At 34.5% G+C, this 24,068-nt stretch overlaps 1 protein-coding gene across 1 annotated transcript in view; it reads left to right on the forward strand.

The window, feature by feature from the left end:
- The window catches only part of LOC128989459 (rhombotin-2-like), a 49,384-nt gene that overhangs the window by 682 nt on the left and 24,634 nt on the right, over positions 1-24,068 (forward strand). The window contains exon 2 of the mRNA XM_054411353.1: positions 8,403-8,475. Coding sequence (XP_054267328.1) covers positions 8,424-8,475 — 52 coding nt within the window. The 5' untranslated portion in view covers positions 8,403-8,423. The remainder of the gene's footprint in view (positions 1-8,402; positions 8,476-24,068) is intronic.

Here is a 24,068-nt window from a genome sequence, read left to right on the forward strand (position 1 = left end):
CAGTCCTTAGAACTATGTACTGTCTAGATTATTTTTGATGTTTATTTTTGATAAGATAGTCCTATGTATTTTACACATTTTGGCATCTGATGTTTTTTAGATTATGATTTGGAACTTGGTTTTGTAGTAAAACACTGAACCCGTTCTATGGTTTTGCATTTTAAAGAAATATAATTTGTATATCTAACAACTACGTAGTTATGGTTTTACACCGTAGGTTCTTATGGGGTTTATCTATTTCCCCATGAAAACTATATGGATAACATGAGAAAGATGCGTTAATCCCGGCATTAGTGTTTATTTTGTTGTGATTCAATTTGGAAAAGTTGAATTTTATAAAGTCTTACCTAATCAAAATTGCCAATAACTGTCTATATCCAATTACAATTGAGATAATTATACATTAATCGATTGCAAGCTTATTTTTTAATTAGATTCCACAGGGTCATATGTGGTCATATGCTTCGTCACTAACGGTATTTTTTTATTCACACATTGAATTTTGGATTAAAAATAAGCTCACGAAAAGCTTCAATGTTTACCCTAGGTACCACGAATACTAGAAAATACCCTGTATCATACCCATCGAACTATACATACCCTGTACAATGTTTTCTTGTTTTTATGTTCCACATTCACATCCTAAGGCGTTACGATCTATCCCGGAACTGTTTTACACATTACTTCAGGCTAATTGGTTGCGGCATTATTATTTAGTAAAAATCCATTGTTGATTGGCGGGATTTGAACCCGGGACGTTAGGAACCGAAGTCCCGCGCTCTACCACTATATCAGCTCGCTTCCTACGAGGTTGGCTACTACAATCGATCAATCAAATGTTATTATATGTTGCCGTCAATGTATGTGATTATTGTCAACTTGTTTGTAATATTGTGTAATCAGTTGAATAGGCCTAAATGCAACTGAAATTATTCAATTACTGGCAAAAGATTCAATAATTTTTTTCATATAGCGAATGAATTAGGCATACATACTTTATCTCAATTTGATTATCTGTTGTTTATCACGTGACTACAGACAGAGTAGGTGGAAGGTCCACTCAAAGATTCCTGTAACTTAATTAACAAGGTTTGGATTTAATTTACAAGAAAATATAGTCTTTTACTATCCTGTCAACCCAGAAAGTTAATAATAACAACCAAGTGAATACGGTTAGTAATGAGATTGTACATATAAAGGGTTTATAATTCAGATTTTTGGGGATTCTTCAACGGGCAAATCTATTAACCCATGTTATTAAGAATAGGTAGGTATCAGGATTGAATGCACAATGTATTATTTCTTATGTTATAAAAACAATCGTTCCGTTTTACGCCTTGCTAGCGCCTTCACTCCGTTTCACTTCATCTATTGCAGTAATTATTTGGAAAGTTTTACAATTAACGGTTCGATTCATTCTAATTAAAGAAACGCCGCTCTTAGACCCTTAGTGGCCTAATTATTGCCAGAGAGCGCGATCAGTTTCGATTTCTTATCGTATCATTGACTTCGGATACTGCAAGCAAACTCGTCATCCGGTAAAAACTAAATACTGATTAATGTAGGTTTTAAATGGTCCGCACTAGTGAGTAATACGACTATCCGCAGTACTATCCTGATAATTAGACCAATTCGTATAGGAAAGGCAAAAATGTGGTTCGGATTCCACTATAAACTGTAGGTCCCTAGCTGTTAATGGGCTATTAATTAACAGCTGTGTCTAAGGAATATGTCGGCCTTAGTCACTAACAAGACTACAAGATTGCGCCACTCATCCTTCATCTCCATTCATACTTGGCTTAAAATAACTACTTTGTATGGTCACCATTTTATCGAAAAGTATAAAAGTATGTTCAGTTTTTAACCTGGTACCAGCTTAATATTTCTTTCTTGCTTTATGGTAAAGTGTACAATGAAAATACTTCAGTTTTAATACCAGAAGATACGTAATTGTTTATAAATAGACGCATTAATTAGTTAAAAAGGTTTTACAGTCGGTTATGTAACAAATAATGAGTAGTAATCGGAACACCATCTGCATACACCACGAGTACTTGAAAAGAACTGAAACCTCCTTCTTGAGCCTATGAATGCGGAGGGTAAATTTTCAAGGACATGTGTTTAATCAATGGAAATATATATAAGTGCACCTGTAACGGGCCTACACATTTTTCGCTGATTTATTGTAGCCGTAGAAGCATTTTGACATTTTAGAAGTGCGAAAACATCATTTGTAGATATCGTGAATCTAATACAAAATTTATCTCATTTTACTCCACTGTGGGAATTTCCATATAGAGCAAGCTCATGAATTGAAAATGAAAGAAATTTAGGTAAAGTAAAAGCGAGCACTTAAGAAATACATCTCTAAAAGGTGTTTGAGGAGTTGGTGATCATTTTTTAAAAATTAACATTACCAACTACCATTTATAGCTGTGTACATTTAAACAATAAAAAATTGAATGTTATGCACATTTCCCCAATAGATAAAGTAGCAATTTTAAGTGAAGTGGGCAGATCCGGGACCGATTCACTTTTTCGTTTTGATCTCCTCAGAAAATACAAAAACGAAACTTAAAATCCGAAAACTTGCTTCAAATTCACGTGGAGGATAAGTAAACTGTTGTAGTTTGCTTGTTTATAGATATACAATTTTGATCAAAGTTGACAAATTTGTTTTTAACACTATGCTATAATAATATCACTGAACAAACCATATTACCCTTCCATGTAGCAACAAATTTAGGTACAGTGTTTAAGAAATAAATTACGAAAAATCAAATCAAGTAAATAGAGATTCGCTTACTATTGCTTCAGCGGGAGTATTTTCCATTTCGAAAGGAACTACAAGTGAGTTTGTTTTTAAATTTAGCATGTCCTTCCATTGAAAAAATCTGTTGATTTCTTATCATTTCAAAAGTCGATAAAATATACACCCTTTTTAATCAACCAAATCAACAGGTACGGTATTTAAGTTAACTACATTTTATTGTATGGCCTCATTTATTAAAAATATAATAGAATATATAGATTTCACGTACATTGTAGTATACTGATGAAATAAAATAACATACAATCACAGCACAAAGTAGACGTTGCTTAAAACATAGTATAAAAAACACAAAGCTAAAAACACAAGTAATATAGCTAAAAGTGTAATTATTTCAGTGAATTAAATCTCCGTAAATGGGCATATCACATCATATCTTATCAGTTGCAGTGGTGTCAAAATCAGGCGGTGTGAATCTAGCAACCCATTGTTGTAACCTCCCCCCCGCACGTGCTGCTGTTCACTTAATTTTGGTTTAAGCATGTCCAAGGTATTTTTACGTAGAATTTCAAGGTTCGTTCCCATAAATTAAATACAACACTTGAATGAAAACCTACAAATTACCCCCCTCCCCCCCCCCTATACTTTCGTGAACTAATATACAGAGTTGAACGCGACAACCTATAAATACCCACGCCACAGCAAACCTGCAGACTAAGCGAAATTCCATTTGCCTGATTTGATTTTCAATTAAATCTATTCAAATAACATTAGGTTTAACGAGTACCTAGGTAATAAAGTGTGTGTTTTTTAGTAGAATATTAATAGCTTAGTATAAAATAAATTGATTTGCCAGTTTTGATCCAAATATATCAATAAACAAGCAAAATACAACAGTTTACTTATCCTCCATAAGAATAACATGGGAATTTTTAATTTAAAATTTCTCCGTAACCAATAATCATACAGTAACACTTCAATGTACCAAATTATTTGTTTTTTTTAAGCTCTTCAAAATGGTCTAGAGAAAATTTAGGAAACTTTAAGTTATGAGGGTCAAAAACGAGAAAACCCATTTTTTACCCCATTCCTCCATATATAAAACCCCGTTCCCATGGTCAGATCATGCTGGTTCGCGAACTCGTTCGAATAAATGTAGGTTTACACGTTTGTACCTAATTTCATCGAAATCGGATCATTTTTGCTTCGAGTTATAGTGCTAACGGACATATATATATGAACTTGAACGGGTGGTGTTTTTGGCTTCTAGGGACCTCAAAATGAAAAAGTAAATTGGTCCCGGGTCCAAGTTTACCATGATACTTACGGTAATAGCTTATTCCCTATATGGGAAATTCGCTAAAAGACTGAAAAGGTTAAAAAAGATTGTGTATGCATTTACTTTAATATTCCAAATTGGCTTTTGTATCCGGTAGTCTATTTAAACGAGCTGATAAGGAACCTTAGGGATTCAGGCGTATCATACGATTCTAAAGTGTTAATCATGTAAAACTTTGTTGAAAAACAAAACTGGTAACATGTCACCAATCTTGGGTTTCAACCATTTAATCAATACAAAAAGTAAATCCCAACACGATATATAATTCCGCACTTCTTTTTTTTGGAAACATTTGAATAAACTCGTTTGACTATTTTAATTAAAGTTACCTAGTGATTTGTCTGTTGACAAACATAACATAACATAACATACATAACATACTTTTAATTTTAATAGTCAATTTAATTAAACCTAATATAAATTATCACTTAATCAAGTAATCTTATGTTCATACTAAGGTGAATTCCTATCACATCCTAAACTACACTTTCACTCAACCTGTCATTTCCCTCGTAATTTCCCCGCCAAATGACAGCCTGATAAGATACCTGTGACGTCACAGTGTGATGAACGAGCCTCGCCAACAATCAATCAATAACGGCACAAATTAAAACAAGTGTCAACGACGCCAATATGGCCAATAACGTAGCTTATGACATGTCTGCTTTAATTAAATCCCTGTTTACATCGTGCACTTGAAACTTGTCGAGCTCGTCTCATATATCAACCAGCTTTGTTTGAGAACTCTTGTGCGTTTTAATAAACTTTAATTGGCCCATCTTTGACACACTATTGTCATTGGAGTGTTTTCGCGTTGATTTGTTTATGTGTCTAGTTTAAACCGGTTGTGATTAGGATTGGATATGTTTAAAGTTAATTAGGGAAAATACATGTGTGGGGTTATCAATAGATAATATTTAATAGGACTGAAGTTGATTCCGAGGCATTACACTATATTTGTAAACGTTAGGATAATTTATAAACAATTAATTAGTTGTATGCCTTTCTAAATTGTTGCCAACGAATGATGCATTCATTCATCTGACTGTCATCAAACTTTAGCAAACTGCACTGTATGTTGTATGTGCCTACAACGTTTTCTATCTACCCAATTTCGATGTCCGCTAGGCCCTTTGACTTTCGAAAAGCTTAAATGGGGATTTTATTTAAAATTTTGTGTTCTCAAAATTATTGTTTATTCATGGTCAAAATAGGGATAGTTTTATGCATGAACAATCTTTGGAGCTGTTGAGACCATTGCAAATAGCATACCTAACGTTAAACATAAATAGGATTATGGTTGCAGATGTATCTGTACAATATACTTTACAACAATATAAGTATACAATGATAACTTAACAAAGAATGACTCGAAATAGTACCTACTGCAGGAACTAAATAAACAAAATCAGCTAATTCAAACAAACAAGATGTAATACAATCCGGTACCCCTTAAAAGTTACCCCTCTTCGACTGGGTGAGCTCCTAATATTTTCTATGCTAAAGTATATTGTTCATTATAACCTTTGAAACATTCAAGTTGATTTAACATTTTGTGTTAAAAAGGCATTTTCAGTTTACACGCCGCCATAATTCTCTCTAGGTAAGTCTTTTTCAGTATGGAGTTGGATTTTGTTTTACTAAAGAAATTGTCTTGTGGATTGAAACTACTGAATGTTCTCATGCCTGGTCGGTTTTTATTTATTTTTATTTTATAGGTCCGATTCTTTCATTGGGTCATTGGGGGGGGGGGGGGGGGGGTGTAAGGTGCTTTATGATTTCAAGTTTGAGAAGCAGGTTTTGAGACATAACCTAAGCCAATCCTTCATAAGGACAGGAACTCTATTAAAAGTCTGTACCTAATCACATTTAAAATATTAAAGATACATCAGCTGTTAAATTTGTTATTGTGTTAGTTTGTTTACTTTTCCTAGAGTTAACCTTTTGATTCATGGTTCTTGATTCATATATTGCTTCGAGGGAAGTGGCAGTACGTTTTTCTTATGTTGTGGGATAGTGCTCAAAACTTTGAATTCTGTTTTAATTGTTTACCTTTGTTCAGTACCTATTACATATTTTAAAAGCACAGCAATTGATATTGCAGACAAATTTTGTGTATATAATTAAGTGGCACATAGAGTTTGGACGGAGCCTTTGTTCCAACTGAGGAAAAACGCATCTGGAGGGTATTATTTTTCTTTGTGGTATGAACATTGATAAAATTAATTTATATCAAGAACAAACGCTAAATCAACAGCAGTTTGCACTGTGCAAGGCGGTGAATAATCCTACCTTCTGTGGGTTCTCTTCCCGTGGCAAGGCTCGGTCAAAACAACTATAAACTCAGAGTAATGTCACTCGATTATATACCATTGCGGTAATACCGAACTTATACTACTTATGTTATATTGCATTTTTTTCTCTTATCTACCTAAATTAGACTATTTTAAGCACTTTTTACCATTGGCACTTTTGGGGGAAACGCCTATTTCACCCTGAAAATCGCGTTTGAAAATCAAGAAAAATGCTACAAATGAATGATTTTTGGGGATTGAAAATTTTCTTTATAACTTAGGGCGGGTTTTTAAAATCATTTAGTCAATTTTAAACACTTTTTTGGCAAATGCTGTTTTTATCCAGGAAACCAGGTTTGAAAAATCGTCAAAAATAGTAAAGTTCCAAAAATGACCCATTTTTGGGTAAACCAAATTAAATAGGCTTATATAACATAATAAACTAAACTAACCTAACCTAACCCATGCTTAGGTTAACAATTTGCCAAAATGACTGATTCTGGGTAAACCCTGGTTAAGTTAGGTTAAGTTATTGACACCAAGTAAAAAGAAGTTGGGTACAGCTTCTTAACTTATCTATGCTAATACCCATTATTAGTAAACCTTCATTCGATGTTTTCACTATCAGCAAGTTTGGTTGGTTAGGTTAGGTTATGACAGTTTAATTTTAAAACTGATATAAAAAACCATGTGATTATGTAAAGTTCGTCACTGACCCCTAGGTTCATGCTCGATATCGACCATTACCTACTTGGGTCGACTGGAGCACTCCTGTCTTTATCCCCGGATTGCGTGGGTCACGTGACATTCTTGACTACGCTGATGACATTTCGTGAACCGCCAATTTACAATTTTTACCAACAACGCTTTCCACTTAACTGCCGAGATAAGTACAAAGTGCTTAGCAATGAGAAAAGGAAAGTGAGCACGAAATTAAATTATTAGATTGCCCAAGACTAAAGAAAATTGACGTTAGAGTTAAGAGAATGTACTGGAAAGTCTCATGAATTTAGACGAAATGTTAAGCCAATATGCTACGTTAGATGAACTTTTATAATATTCAACTGATATTTAGAAGGACACCGGTTTCGATCTTGGGAACGTCGGTTGCTCTTAGAAGTTTCAACTCGACTTAGCTGTCCTTGATAATTTGGACGTTAATAAATTGAAACAGCTGATCTTAGTCATTAAGAAAGCTACATAGGTAATCTCATTTACTTCTACTTCAATGATGAACCCAGCTTTCCGTGACCATTAGATTTAATAATGACCCTAGCTAAAGAAACAGCTGATCATATTTTGCAATCAAGCTACCCAGCTGATCTCATTATATTTTTCACTCATCCTACATTCATATTTAGATAAGGTAATCGCTGTAAGAAAATGATGTGGTGATAAAACAGTGATTAAAACTATTTCTTAACAACCTAGTCTGTGTCTTGTAGAAGAGTAATTTTAAAATATATTTTATCACTAGGGTTAATGGCAAGACAGATCACTGTCAAACTAATCTATTAGATATAGGAAGAACAAATAATTAGTTTATAATTCAATGCTAAACTATTTAATCAATAACCTATATCTTTTTCACTTAATTGATCAGACCACTATCTTCTTTGTTGCCCCTAAGTTACTTGTGCATTATTTTATTTTAAGTAACTTTCAAGTGTTTTATACACTGTGCATACTAATGCAACTCGTATATGTTCTTACATTAATTTGTCCTTTTTGTTTGGCCCGGCCAAAAATATTTTGCCTAACCTTATTTTAGTCTACCAGTTTTGGCTAGGCTACAACAATGGATTTTAATCAAAAATATTTAGTCCTTAACAGAAACCGTAAATACTGATATCTGTACAATGTCAATGGCTACGCTCATCAGTGCTCTAAAACTGGCTACAACATTATCATGAAATGGAATGTCCACTTATATCAATAGTGGAAACTATGACGTAATAAATACATAATTTCCACGCTGAAGTTTATTTATTTGTTTCAGATTGTGAGGAAATGCTCTAAGATGATCACAGCAGCTGCCGAAGCTCGGCTACAAGCCAACGCCGCCCAAATTGGTATGTTTTTATTTGTATCACCTCAAACATAACTGTTGTCAACAGATCCTGCAATGTGCACTTCGCACTTGATAGGCTTGAATGTTGTCATTTATAATAGGGATTGTCAGTTTAGATGGGTTCTATTTCTCTGTAAAAACTTTATGAGCATAAGTCAAGAATGTATAAAGTTTTTCTTGTTCTAAATAGTTTCCGAAGTTAAGAAAAGGTTTCATAAGACCTAGCTTAGTAAGAAAATCTACCAAGATGCCATGACTGTTTGCCAAAGTAAAATTTCTTACCGATTCTAATACCAATACCGGTAACTCGTTAGCAGATACTCATTGGTAGCAGATACTCACTGGTAGCAGATACTCACTGGTAGCAGATACTTAATGGTAGCAGATACTCATTGGTAGCAGATACTCAATGGTAGCAGATACTCATTGGTAGCAGATAATCGTGACAGCTGGTTCGAAACTATAGCTGCCTTCACTACTGGCTTGTCTATGTGACATGTCTTCAGATTCACTGCACATCAGTGGATCTATAGTGACGAGCAGTTGTCAGTTTTAACGACAAACTTTAATCAGAGTAGATTAATACACCTGGAAAACGAATGAAAGCTGAGTTTCCAATGAATCTAGAAACACTTTGGTTACCGTATTTAGCAACACAATACTTTTAAGAAACGTCTATGTGTCTGGTAATAAATCAAAATTGAGCTCACTGCTTTTGAAGAACTTAATACAACTGCTATGTCCAACTAGTGCAAAAATTCAATTATCAATAGAAAACGCTTGAAAAAAGTATATAAAATTACTGTACATAAAAAACGATCGGGTTTTCATGATCGGTTTTACGGTTTCAGTATGAGGCCGCAAGGTTCACAACCTTGGGGATTCGATTGGGAAGGCTCGTTAAGGGAAAGCGTTGAAAATGCGGGTATCGTCATGGGTTAGGCGACAATTTGACCCGCTTGCCTGGATCCCGGGATGCACGGCTAGATCACACGTTTGTGTAAAAAAGTAATTTTATGGTCTTAACTCTCCAGATAACTAGGTGAAGTTTGCTTTGGAGACCATCAGCTTTGTGTCATTGGCTTTGAAATGTAAAATTGTAAGTCTGTTTCGATGTGGCATTTCATTATTGCCAGTGTACTTTACACAAATGTACTTTGCTCTATGGGTTACACCACAGGACAAGCAAACATAAACATTTGCGAATTTGTTATGGTTTCTAAATAAATAGATCAAACAAAACAATTGGAGATAGTGCGCTGTGTCGATTTGGAAACGGGAATGAGATTACTTTGGCACTAGAAGGGGCTTATACTTCATTACCGATAGCTTGATATGCATTTTAGTATTATTGTCCATAGTTAAGTGTTATTTGGAATTTATTATGAATTAGGTTCAACATGAGTTTTCACAAGCTCAACAAGTATTTATTGTAAAAAAAAATACACTTAAATCCGTTTTGTGCCAAGAAATTTATGTAATTAAGTTTTTGGATGCGAGATTCCAATGCCTAATAAATCAGGTTGTATAAAATTAACTATAAGATCAATAATGTAATACATATTCTTTACATAATGTGAATTATGAATCTTATACGCGGGTAGCTTCTGAGAGAAACATGTGGAATATTATTCACAACAGTATAACATGACGACAACAATGATAAAACACATATCAGCAATTCGGCAATGAAGTAGGGGAAACAGGACTGCTAGTTTATGAACTTCTCTTGTCTCTAAATCGTGAATACATATTTTTAATTTGAATTGCGTTAAACACCGTGTATATAGATTAGATAGATTACCCCACACTCAATCAAAGTGTAAAGTTATCATCCTATCAACCCCACGACAATTGCTAGAGATCTCTAACTAGCTAGACTAGTCGTACGAGTAGATCCGAGGGAGATCTCCCCCCTTGGATTTATTTAACCCTGTCGCTGGATTGGTCACCCTAGCAACTTCTTTTCTATCAGAAAGATGTTCTTGGGGCTCGTTTAATATGATTTGGCCAACGGCTAAGGGTGACCCTAGTTAGGTAGGCAGAGGACCCTACGAAGGTGCGTCTGTATAGGCCTACTGATTTTGAGGTTAAGCGCGACTGCAAAGGTGTAAGTACGCAATGATTTCATTTTCCTAGATATCCGGCTAGCTTATAGTATTCGTCTTGTGGTCAGAGGTCCCCAGTTTGATTCTGAGAAAAGTCAGCTAGACCCAACTTTTATGGTTTAAAATTGGACTCAGCAGTCCTTTAACAGTGGGGTGTTGTTAAACTAATTCTGGAAAATAAAATAGCCTATTCTAGTAAAACTGGATACACATTTTACCATTAGGGTACCAATGATAATTCATTTAAAACTAATGCCAATCAAATTATTTTTTCTTGCAATGTAAGAACAGAAATATGCTGGCTGTCATATTAGTGGATAAGAAAGTACTGTTTGACCATTTCAATATATTAGTTTATCTAGCAAAAATTAAATTAAATTCACTGTGTTTTCTATCGTCTAGACTCGGTAAACAACTGATAATTTCTTCATTTTTCCTTCGTTAAGGGATCCCTATAATTCAACTTAAGATAATTTTATGATGTTGTTATTTGTTGTTGTAATTAAAGAGTAAAGTATTCAAAATAAAATACTGTGTACAATTAGTAGTCTACTTCTAAAACAAGAGAAACACTCGTCGAGATCAACACACCTGTAAGAATGACGTGCTTAAAACTTGAAGCACACAAAACAAGTTTCAGATTTCAGAAATTTAGATGGACCAAAAACAATCTATGAATAGTTATTTTAAATTTTATTTTACCAAACTCTTTTTCAAATCCTAGGCGAAACAATTGCGTGGCTAATTTCCTCCACTACCAAACACAAATAACCAATGTGGGATTATTATAACTTGAATGTCTATTGGGTGTAGCCTACACTGATTACCAAGACAAATTGAGAAAATCCACAACATCATTAACCATGTTCAAAGCAATCAAACGCCCGTCTATTCATCAAGGTTGAATTAAAAGATTAATAACCACACCAAAGCCTACGTCACCATTAAGCAAGAGAAGATATTTTACCAATTTTCTAAACCCTTCTTGAAAAATATCCCAGAAAGGCGCGCGAAGACTCGGCGAGATTAAAGGGAGTTGATTAATGGAATTCCTAATTACTCAATTAATTTTGTAATTACAATTGCATCTGCATATGAAAGCCTTCTGAGAGGGAGTTTTCTAATAACGAAGAGGGTTATCAAGGGTCCCAAAACGGATCGCTATGGAAGCTCATTATCGTGTATCGTGTGAACATTTATTCATAACGTAATGGCGCCATTGACGGCATCAGACGTTAGATTGCGCGCCTGAATGTCTTTGAGCCGTTAAAGGCCGATCCATTAGTAAAATAACGTCAGTTGATGATGTCATGGGTAAAAATAGCTTTGTATAACAGGAATGGTTGATTTTGATCCACTCTACAGTACTTTCTTTTATCTCGACTACACTATTATCTGTGTAACTTTGCGTTAGTCTCGAAAAGGTGGGGTAGAATAAATTAATGAAATCGTACAAAAGTAAATGTAGGAAGTGCACAAGTATGCCTAAGTAACGTTTTTCTTTTTTTCGCCTTATGACCAATAGGTACTCCCTTCTAGAAGCTCCGCCGTAAAACATGTGGACGTGTAAAGCTAGGCGCCCACCGCGCAACTCAGCGGGTGGCGCGGCGCGGCGCGACGCCGTGGAAAAAAGTTGCCACGTATCCGTGCCATGTTATCTTATGGACTGACGCCCACCTAGCAACCCAGCGGGTGGCGCAACGCGGCGCGGAAAAAAAACTTCTTCTCGAATCCGGCAGTGAGAATTCGGTGGAGAATTTCTTCCTCTCGTGTTGCCGCGCCTCCGTTGAGTTGCCTGGTGGGCGCGGGGTAGAGGCACGGAAACGGCGTCTGCCCCTCGTCTGCCGCTCATTCGGGTGTTTTCGGAAAGTATCGCGAGCCCTTCGGGAGTGTTCGGGTCCGAATCGAAGTGCACTGTGCATCCCCTCCAAAAGAATAATTCTCCGCGCTGCCCCGCGCTTCCGCTAGAGTTGCTTGGTGGGCGCGAACCCTGGAGAAGCGGACGGAAGTTTTTCTCCGCGTCGCGCCGTGCCGCGCCGCGCCGCGTCACCCGCTGGGTTGCCCGGTGGGCGCCTAGCTTAACAGGCGTTTGCCGAGGGGATAATATAAAGATAGAAAAATTTAGATAGAAAAGTTAGTAGCTTTTCGATGGTTCGAAACTGGCCAGATGTCATTGAACATTGGGATTTTAATAAATGGTAGTGGCTAATAAAACAGCGGATCAAGTCAGTAATAAAGCTACTAAAGGCATCTTATTCATTTCTACACTAATTCTATTCTTCTCTCATATCTGTGTTCTCTCATATAATATCCACTTTTATGTGTCGTCCCCATCGCAATCTATATATATATAATCCAATGTATGTTTGTTTGTATGTTTGTTTGTTTGTTTGTTTGTCCTTTATGGACTCCGAAACCACTAGACAGATTGTAATGAAACTTTCAGGCATTATTAAGTATTATTCAAGGATGGTTTGTGTGAAGTTTGGTGCAGATCCGTCAATAGGGCTCCGCCCCAGTGGCTCTGGAGTTTCCCATGTTAACCTTATGAGTACTCATATTTAAATGGAATTAAAGAATTTTAACAGTTGGTTCAACTAAACAATTTGATTCTGTGATATTCAATAGCATTAAAAAGTTAATAGTTAAAAGTTAATAGTTAAAAGTTAAAAGTTAATAGTTAAAAGTGAATAGCATTAAAAAGTTAAAAAGTTAATATTACCAACAGGGTGTAGCACTATATTTTTCTTAATTTATGACATCAGCTAATTTGCAACCAAAAGGTGAGTGAGCGTAGCGAACGAACTTCAACCGGGACGTGATTGAGCCATGCGAACGAGCTCATCTTGAAAATGAACGAGCATAAAACCACATTAGGACAGGACGACGTCTGTCGGGCCAGCTAGTTGGTAATCATTGGTAATGATATATTATATTGCTATGTAAAACTTTAGTCCACTTGGTTCGGTAGTTTTTTATTGCACAACACAGACACAGAAACTACCTCTTCTAAACATACTAGATGGACTAGACCAGATAAAACATTATATAATTTTTGTATTTTGTTAGTAATGACAAAGCGTGTTAATAAACTAAAAAATAATTCGTAAAGCATTATTACCTTTAAACTTACTTGAGAAAAGATTCAATTAGAAAATCCTTGTCCTGTTTATAAATACTTCATCCTTTAATTATTTACGTGATTTTTTCAATTTAACACTCGCAGCGCAGGGTGCAGAGCGATTCAGTGATCTTAAACACTAAACATACAACGAGGGGAGCGCGATTCAACTTTTTGTTGTCACTTCTTTCCAGTAATGCAATGTAAACAAGATTAAATACGTGAAAAAGGAAAAGACTACTCCAAATAACACTCTGCACCCTGGCTTCACCTTGAAATCACTTCCATAAAACTACCCTGTGTAGTACAGTACGTCGAGTATAGGGCTTGGGCACGTGGTACGAAACTTTGCTAGAGCACAATTAATTACAGTCATCAAACTGTTCTTTTTACTTCAAAATACTCTATCACAGACCTACAATCTATTGCTGGCAATTATAATGGATTTTACTGAATAGAGTTTCCAATATGGTGTACAGTGAATGTATTAGTCGTCTGAGAAATATGTCCATCTTTGTACACAAAGGTGAATGGTGTACAAAAAACTGATGATTGGTTCCGAATCATAGGGTCATGGCATTATCACATTGCTGAACAATTGTGTTTGGTGATCTACGGGATTTGTTTCGGGCTTCCTAGATACTAGAGTTTAATGTTAAGTCAATAATACAGGGCGTTTATAACAGAATCATCAGGTTTTAAAACATTTTATTGACGTTAATGTTAAACAAATACTGGTATAAAACATATCAACAAAAAAGATAACTCTTAAATTTTTCATAGATACCCCTGCATTTGCTCAATGTGCCATCAACTAAACGTTCAACTTGCTAGCACTGCAAGTTTGGTTTCTACAGCATTGCGAATTCGTCCACAGAGCTCTTGAGGCATTGGCGGTACATAAACTTTGTCTTTTACATAGCCTCATAGAAAACAATCACACACCGTAAGATCAGGAGATCTAGGGGGTTATTTGAGAAGTGTCAAGTCATTATCGTTACATCTGCCAATCCACCTCTGAGCTAGCTTCTCAATGAAGTGACGAACATAGATATATTAAGGAGGAGGATGAGGCAGAGTTCTCAAACTAGCTATGTAGGAGGAGCCTGTCTAAAATGCCTCCGAAACTCACACTGTACGGTTATTAAAGAATAAAGATGAACTTGAGTCATAATGAAAAACACAAAATGTTTTTTCTTGAATTGTAATAATTTTGAAAATGGTGCAACCACGTTCAAGAAAAAAACCAAGTCTGATTATTGAACAGCTGATTATACAACTTGGAAACATGCTTTTTAAGCACATGTTTCAAATATTAATGTGGGACAAATGCCATTAAAACCTGATGATTCTTTTATAAACGCCCTGTACTTCGTTAATACACATAATCAAGTAAATTATTAAGATTCTGGATATATTTTTTCGTATTGTACATTTGAACTTGAAAATACTTGCAGTATTAACATTCAATAATTTTAGTATAATTTAGCTAGGTCTCCAAAATAATTTATTGTTCTCAAATACAAACCAATTAATCTTTTAGCCATTATCCTTGTTGTTGTCAAACAACACGGCGAAGGTTGTGTTGAGTCGCGGCCTCAATGCTCATACTGTGTCACTCAGATGATTGCGCACAATCACTCATTTACAAGCAATCAACACCTTCCAACATGAATCATGTGATTGCGAAGAATCGGCTGAATGATTGGATAGTGGCATCACTATACATGAATAATTTGCCGTCCTCATATGTTTGGTTTCTTGCATCATACGTATATAATGTAGGGAGTTAGTTTAGGATTTAACATCTTCATACACCTAATAGTCCTGTTAGACAACGTTGTAGTGAAAAATTCTGATCTAGTTAAGCTAGTTTGAATCAGTTTCAACAAAAACATATCGTCTAGTTGTAAATAATAGCTTGTCCTTTTGTATTATAACCAAATAATAATACACACATCGAAGATCTGCTCTAAAATAAAAGAAAAACATGTAGTGGACATTGATGCATTAAAAAAGTTACAATCATTAAATACACACAAGGAAAATGCTGCAAATTTAACTATGTATGAATCATAGCAATAGTTAAAATACTTTCACATAAAGTTTACTTGCATTGTTCAAATACATTGGTATATTTAAGACAGTTATCAAAATGGACTACAATATAAATAATTGTATCATGTTTGACTTTAAATGGTGTTCGTATACACTGTCCATGATATTATTATAGATACAGCATACACCTTTACAGATATAAGATATCACCCCTCTTTGGTAAAATATAGACGTGGGTATTTTTTATAAATCTAATTATTTATAACTCAAACATCATTTAATCCTGCTGATAACACATTATGTAATCGTAACCTACTATTTTGTTAATAAGTTTAGCGGTTACTTCGAAGTTTTTCAATTTTACATGTGTGTTAAGTAACAAAGAATTGAATATACCACATTTATTAAACATAATGTACCATATTTTCTTATAACTGTACACGTTTTGGGAATATCAACTTAAAACCTAAAAATAATAATTTTTTACAACATTATAATAATTGTATTGTTATATTTTTAACATAATCTTCACCACACCAAAAATCAATTTGTTATAAACCCAGTTGTAGGGGAAAAGCATAATTTTGGAAATGGATTGACCACACCACATGACACCGCCGACTTTCGATTATATATTGCAGTGATTTTTCTTCGACAAGACGTCGCCTATAAAAGCATATCTCGAATCAGGATCCATTTTCAATTTTCAAGCTGAAATTGGTTACCCCCGCCTGCTCCCACCCTCTATACAGTTCTATACATTGTCTTGCCGTTGTATTTTGTTCTTAGTGGTTTCTTTTCTCAGAATTTCTCGTTAACATGCTTTTCATTAAACAAAACTCATTTCGGGAATTCAATTTTGCCGTAATTACATCCTATGTAAAGAGCGATGCTTGTGATAAATTGTGTTTTTGATATTGAATCGGTGGGGGAATGGGGGAGGGGTTTGTTGGTTATTTGAATTAATAGTATGTAGAATAATGTTTACGATATACTAGTAGAACAAATAGACAAATTGAGATTGTGATACATGACTTTGTTTGCGGAAATATCACTTATTGTTTCTACAATAATTACATGATGCAGCTTATAGAGTATTTCAAGTTAGCTAATTTTTAATACAAACACTTGGATGGATTCGTTGTTGGAAAAAGTTCTGTTTAAATCAAATAGGCCTAGTCAAGAAAATTAGATGAAACTCTCCTGGCAAAAATAACATGGGCAGCCTTTGACAATTGTGTTGGTCTTGGATTTATAAAAAAATACCAGTCGTGTATATTTTACCAAAGAGTGGTGATATCTTATATCTGTCTGTAAGGGTGTATGTTGTATCCATAATAATATCATAGACAGTGTAAACGTACACAATTTAAAGTCAGAGCTAATATTTAAAGTATTTTGGTTTAGAAATGAAATTTTTTACCGAGTTGGATTTTATGAGTGTTTGTGAGGGGAGGTCTTTAATTTATTTTTTTTATCCTTGGAAGCGTATCCATACCAGAATCTAAAATTTGAACTGATTCTTATTAGCATTATAGATTTAATTTATTTGGCGTTTGTTTTAGACATCTGTAAAACGTTGTTAATACAGTAGATCATATACTTTTTAAATATTTAACTACAAAAATGTTGCACAGTCCTAATAAAGGTCATTTCAAAATATTTCGCAAGACTCGACATTTTATTTTTAACAATCATTTTGGTTAAAATAAAATAGCTCATTAATTAATCGCAATTATTATAACTCATGATTAATTAACGTTGTTCAGCGAAGATAAGTTTACTAATTAGGTTTATCGTGTTCATTTACTCATGTTATCGGCCTTGTTACTTTAGAATTAGAATCAAAATCCAAAGAATCAGAGAAACTAATAACCCTCAGTTAATTGACAAACAAAATAATCACGGACTTAATTAAGACTATTTAAATTTTTAATTGTGCTGGGCAAGACACTTAGATAGTCAAACAACTTTATTAGATCGTTTTAAATTTGCAATGGACAATATTCACAAGTTTACTTTTATTTGGATAACAAGGTAGGCTACTATATAAATTCTGTTCAAATAAGGTACACGCTAGTTAATCCGTCTTGGATGTCGGGGAAAAGGTCATTTGTTGAGTGCGAATCTAAACTTGACTTTGGTACGTTTATTTGTTGTTTTATAAAATTAAACATTTCAAATATTTTCCCTCATCTATTGCATTTAAGAATTATTTATAATGGCATAAAAAATATCTTTAAAAGTAGGTCAGTGAAACGTATTTCTGGTTTTCAAGTCGTATTTATCTTTTTTACCAAGGTAAACAGTTAACTTCATGACTCACTGAATAGTGGCGCATTTATATATTACTATACAAAATCAGACTTGCTGTATTTGAAATATTAATAATGTTGAAACTGTTGCTCACAAAGTAATAGAACTTTCCTATTAAAAATTATCAAAACAATTTTTGTGAAATAAAAAAAAGTTTAAAGAATTATTCATTACATTATAAATTTTTGTAAAATTATGAAAACCGTCGAATTATTTTTCGCTGAACCCATTCCATAGAATCCCATAAAAATGGTGTTCTATATGAATTAATTGAATTTCAGGATATCCTATCACATTGCGCGATGAGAGAAAACATTTGCTGACTTCTGCGATTTAATTTTGTACAATGTACCAGTAAAGATTGAATTCTATTACATAAGATTTTTTCTTAATGGAATTTATAATTCTCAATTCTTTATAATGCTTAGATACACAAAATTCTCAAACAATTAAAAGGAAAATCTAACTTAAGAGCTTCTATATTAACCTTACTCAGACCTTAGTAACTTGTAAATAAATTGTTAAAGTAAACCTACCAAATAAAACATGACGAAAAAATTAGCTGCATTATATTTTCCCCTGGTTATTAGGCCTGTGGTCTGTGAGGGGGTGGGGGGGGGGTGGGGGACATTTGGAGTTTACTACATGGCCATAACAACACCCCCATCCACTCGCATCAGTATGGTTATTGGATGGACGAAGGCTACATTGGACATTCAATCTTTTTACTCCTTGGGGAAATTTTCTGGACTTGAACTCCCTTGCGCGAAAATTAAAACGGAATTGCTGTACATATCAGATGTGAAGTGAAATGCGTTTACATAAATATATATCGAAAGGCTCTCTCTGTGAAGAATGGTTTATTTTGCAGCAATGTTGAAATGTTTAGTAAGTTTGTAATTTAATAGAATGCTTTGCGATTTTAAAATATTTATAAATGTTATACATATTTTTTTAGGTTTTGCTTTAAGAAGGAAGTGGTTATAACGATTAAAAAATCAGTAGTACCATTGATTATGGAATATAATAAATTTTACCACTTATTTATTAAACAGATTATCATTGGTTGTAATCAATTGGCTGCTTATCAGAATAGAATGTACAACTTTTGGAAATATTAAACAAGAGAAAATAAACAATTCACATGTAAACTTTTATGATTTCTTACGATTTCCATAGAATTCTACCAATAAAATAACTCTTATATGTTTTACATAGAACTTTAAAAAGCCTATTGGTAAACCTGTACTTAATTCCTCTGGTAGTAGCATTATATCAGAGTGTATAGCTCAAATTGTCAAATTTACCCTAAAATAAGAGTGCAACTTTGGTTGGCATCGCGAATTCAAACGTAACTATATAAGAAACATATCAAAACAGGCAAAACAAGAAGTCCACTTGCTGTAACCAAAATCAATTACATGTTTGAACGAACAGCTGATCCTAGTCTGCAACAAAACTACTCAAATCATTCTCTTCATTCTAACTCGCCCTGCATTCAGTTTTAAAAAACGTGCACAAAGTGTGTCACTGTTTTCGCTAAGTGATCAAGCTACTGCCAGAATATAATACAGTACCTCGTTTATTGCAAGGAAGTGAACGATTGCCTCCAGTACATACATCTCGTCAGTGAGATATTTGAACAAAGGGGCCGTCCTAATCGGAAAACTTAGCTATTTAAAGTGTATAAAAGATTGATCTTCTTTATATAAAGCCAAAAGTACCCATGAACTTTTGAGAAAACTACAAGTCACACCCCCATAAACCATATACTTAAAATGTTCGTCATGACGAGAAACCTTGCGCAAAACTATCCATTATTTCATAAATTGCCCTTTAAGGTCGTAATTCCTTTCTAAAGGGAACTCTCCATTTTCCTAATGTTAAAAATACCTCAGCTGTACTCATTTGTTTGTTATTCTTTCAATTTATTACCTTACTAGCAGAGTACCCGTCCTTCGTACGGGGTTGGAATATAAGTATAAAATGCTTATTTCAGTTATACTCAAGCTTAGCGTTTGCAATAAGGGAGGACACAGTTTGATAAAATTTGTTTTTTTAAATTTACAGTATTCTATAGTATTACACATCTACCATAGCCATAATGTTCTACCACTTCACCTAAACAATAGAGAAAAATAAATTATCAACAATTCGCAAACTATCACAAATTATTCATGAAATGAAAAACATAAACATAACTGTAAACAATCCTACTTTGACAGTTCTCATTGTGAATCACAGTTGAGTTTTTTGTTGCTGCTAAGTTCAAATTAGCTGTTTTCATAAATGCAAAAAAATATAGTGCTGCACCCTGTTGGTAAAATCTTATAACTTTTTTATGCTTTTCCATATCATAGAACCAACTTTTTTAGTTGAAACAGCTGACTAAATTCTTTAATTCCCTTTAAATATGAATTCTCATAGGTTAACATGGGGAATTACAGAGCCACTGGGGCGGAGCCCGAAAGGATTTTTGAGAAAAGAATATGTCTATATGTTAATCGGGAATGTAAGCTATCATCATGCCAAATTTCAGCCCAATCCGTCCAGTGGTTTATGCGTGATTGAACTTCAAACACACAAACAAACAAACACACACACAAACTTTCACATTTATAATACTGTATTAGTAAGATTAAAATTAGGTATGATTATTTGTTTGTTTTACTGTATTTTTTTTTATTTTAGGTTAACTTAACCAATCAATAGTTTTATTAATACTTATGAAGACAAACGGGGTGAAGCCCGTGGGTAACAGCTAGTTTAAATAAGGGTTAAAGCAAGTACCCCTATCCATGTAACGTATAGGGTAGTTAGTCACATGTCGCCATATGAAAGGTCCCAAACGAGTCAGTATCGGATCGCCAGGTGGACAAGCCTTAACAATCCACAGTAGCAACAACGTCGTCGCCCGTACAGCCCCAAATAGGAATTCTCCAACTGGAAGGGGGGAGACAATCAAAATTGCACCCCACCCTCCACGCTGGTTTAATTGAATTCTATTGTGGCGCTCAACTCGAGTAATCAGCGAACTAATTCAAAAAGCGATCCCTGGACCCTGATTTATATCGTCGTGTTACTTTCTTGCAATTATGAAACTCGTTTCATCTGCGGCGGATTGGCCCAGCGTCGTTTGTTGCCGCCTAATTAGTTTGAAGCTAATAGCGTTGCCGCCAACGCCACGGCCTGCTGTATATCCTCGCTGAGCCGCTCGATATGTATTAAAGTGTGAATCCCACGATTCGGTGCGAATTTACTGTAAATATTAGTGTAAATTTTATTTAATTAATTAGATGGCGAAAAAAGAGCTAATTGAAAACTGTAACACGTACAATGCTGTTCATAAAGTCATTTGTCAGGAAGAAAATTAAATTTGCTTATATTGTGACCTTTCATAAAAATATGATTACCTAGTTTGATTAGATTCTCGAGTAACTTTTCAACTGAGGACTCAAGCACTATAGCTCTTGAAAATGGGAAGAATATAGTCAATTTTAGTAGGCTAATAAAGACTTTTTACAATGAAACTTAACAATTAGTTTGTGAGAAAATTCGAAATAATACTATCCTAGACACGAAAGTGATGTTTTAGTTAATTAATGAAGCTCGCCACAAAACAGCACCAGTAGTTATTCTACTCTAACATTTTATACCGTTGAACACAAGTAGCAAATTAAAACTCTCCCAATTAGTAAAACTGGGAATTTTAAATTTGAGTGACGTCAGACAACTGTTCAATTAAAGCTGTCATAGAATGAGACGCGTTGAATGCAATTACTGCATTATTGTCAGAGAGAGAGAGAGAGAGAGAGAGAGAGAGAGAGAGAGAGAGAGAGAGAGAGAGAGAGAGAGAGAGAGAGGGAGAGAGAGAGTCAGAGAGAGAGCGAGAGTGGGGAGGGGGAAGTGAGTGAGTAAGAGAATGTGTAGTCGTGTACCCTACCCTACATGAGTGTTTGTACGGTAAATCATTAAACTAATCACGTATGACTAAAGGAGGGCGTCGCCCACGGTAATTGGCCCTGTAATTGGGCCTCTTTGGGCGTCCTTGTTAGCCTCTGAAACGGCCGGCGCGCCGCGACGCGAATTCCCGCCAAAACTAACCCACTTTCCCGCCTTTCCTTCGTCTTCCCATATTGCTGGTTTGAAAGGTCGAAAGGACATCTTGTTCGATTTTTATTCGATGAATTATTTAATTTATTGTTGTATTTAATTACTAGTATGAGGTTCTGAGGTTGTTAGGGTAGTCAATTGTTGCTAAAACAACTACTACGATACAATCAAACAACAACAACTTATCAAATATGTTAAATATTTGAATCAGTGACAAGAAGTTTCTGTAATTGCGTGATATCTTTTTATCGTAATTATTCTGAGGTACCTGTTATATTTATTCAAGGTAGAGTTTGATTAAATAAACTAAGAGAAATTGAATTTGAAAACCAACTTATTTTTGTTGATGTATTTTATGACATTAATTCTTATCGCTAGTTTGGAAATCCTCTGTGAATACTTATCTGTAAAGCAAACTGGACGAAAATTGTCCGGCAAACATCAATAACTACACTCAATTATCAATGACAAACCGCTATTCCAAACAAATTATGTAAATACAAATAGCGTTTACCAATAATAATAAAACGACGCATTCAAGCGATTATGACAAATTTTTATTGGACAACATAAGTGTACTAAACAATGGCTACAATTTATAACCATTTGCAAGCAGTTTACTAAGTGACGGACTATTGTATTTGATAAACGCTGTCCATTTATTGATGTTTTCGGGATGATTTGTTAATCCTTAGTTACAGAGTCGCACCTTTAATATAGTTATAGCTAATTTGAACTGGTTTTAAAGTTTTCAAAACAAATTTATTTCGTGTAACTTGTATATAGAGTTATTATTTTCTTCTACTTAGTGCATGGCAAATTCTAAATTACAATTTACCAGTTCTGATGGTAAAAAATATTTACAATTATAGTATGTGTTCGAAGATTTACCTGAGTTAAGGACAATACCCTAGAGATAAAGTGGACATACATTTGCACATGAAGTTATGGTTAACTTAGTTTGGTGGTCAAAAATAGCAGTTTTGTACCACAATTTCGAACTTGAAAACAATGTGTACTGTTGTCGGAAAAGTTTAGCAAAGTAACTGTTTATCTTGTATTAATTTATCATTTTTATATATAATTTTAACATTGACCTTTCTGCTATCTCATTCGTCATAAAACTCAATTAGGCTTATATATTCAGGATTTATTCTCATTTCATCGAATTATCTCATTAATACCATGTAAGATGCTATACTTTAGGAAATTGCCGGTATACATTACATTTTGTTACTTGGTTTTTAGATTTCGTGTTGGTTTTAGGTTTTAGGATGGTGGATTTCGCAGTTCGTCAAAATATTGGTTGAATAAAAAAAATCAACCCGAATTCAAAACTCTGTCGATTCTACTCTGACCCCTTGCGTTTACACGTTACTTAAACAACAAACACTTAACTAAATCTGACTCAATCAATCCTCTTATCCACCGATATCCCAGAATACCCTGACACTAACGAAGGGTTTACACGTCGGTGGCTGCGCCGTCAAAGACAACTAAAACTGAGGAACAAAGACAACTAACATGTGGACCTCGGCGACTGAGTTAACAAGGACGCGAAGAGGGCAATTAGGAGTCCAATTAGGCAATGGCAGTTAGTCAAACATAATTGGTTCAATAATTGATGGTGTAACACCGCCGGCCAGCCTAACACAGAAGCAGCTTGTTTACTCAGCGGTTTATGGTGTTACTTTTGTTTACATGGTTAATATTTTGTTTGGTTTAATGTAGTTTCAACGATTTTATGAGCAATCGACTAAGACAAAAATTTAATTTTCATACCGATTTTAGAGTATGTTGTCAAATGAAATGTTCAAAATATATATCAAGGTAGCTACAATTTGAGTGTGCCTTATGGAATGGAACACTTTCAGGACT

The sequence above is a fragment of the Macrosteles quadrilineatus genome, unplaced genomic scaffold (assembly GCF_028750875.1).
Source record: "Macrosteles quadrilineatus isolate MER2022 unplaced genomic scaffold, UCM_ALF_1.0 Scaffold_3__2_contigs__length_128488019, whole genome shotgun sequence".
Lineage (NCBI taxonomy): Eukaryota > Metazoa > Arthropoda > Insecta > Hemiptera > Cicadellidae > Macrosteles > Macrosteles quadrilineatus.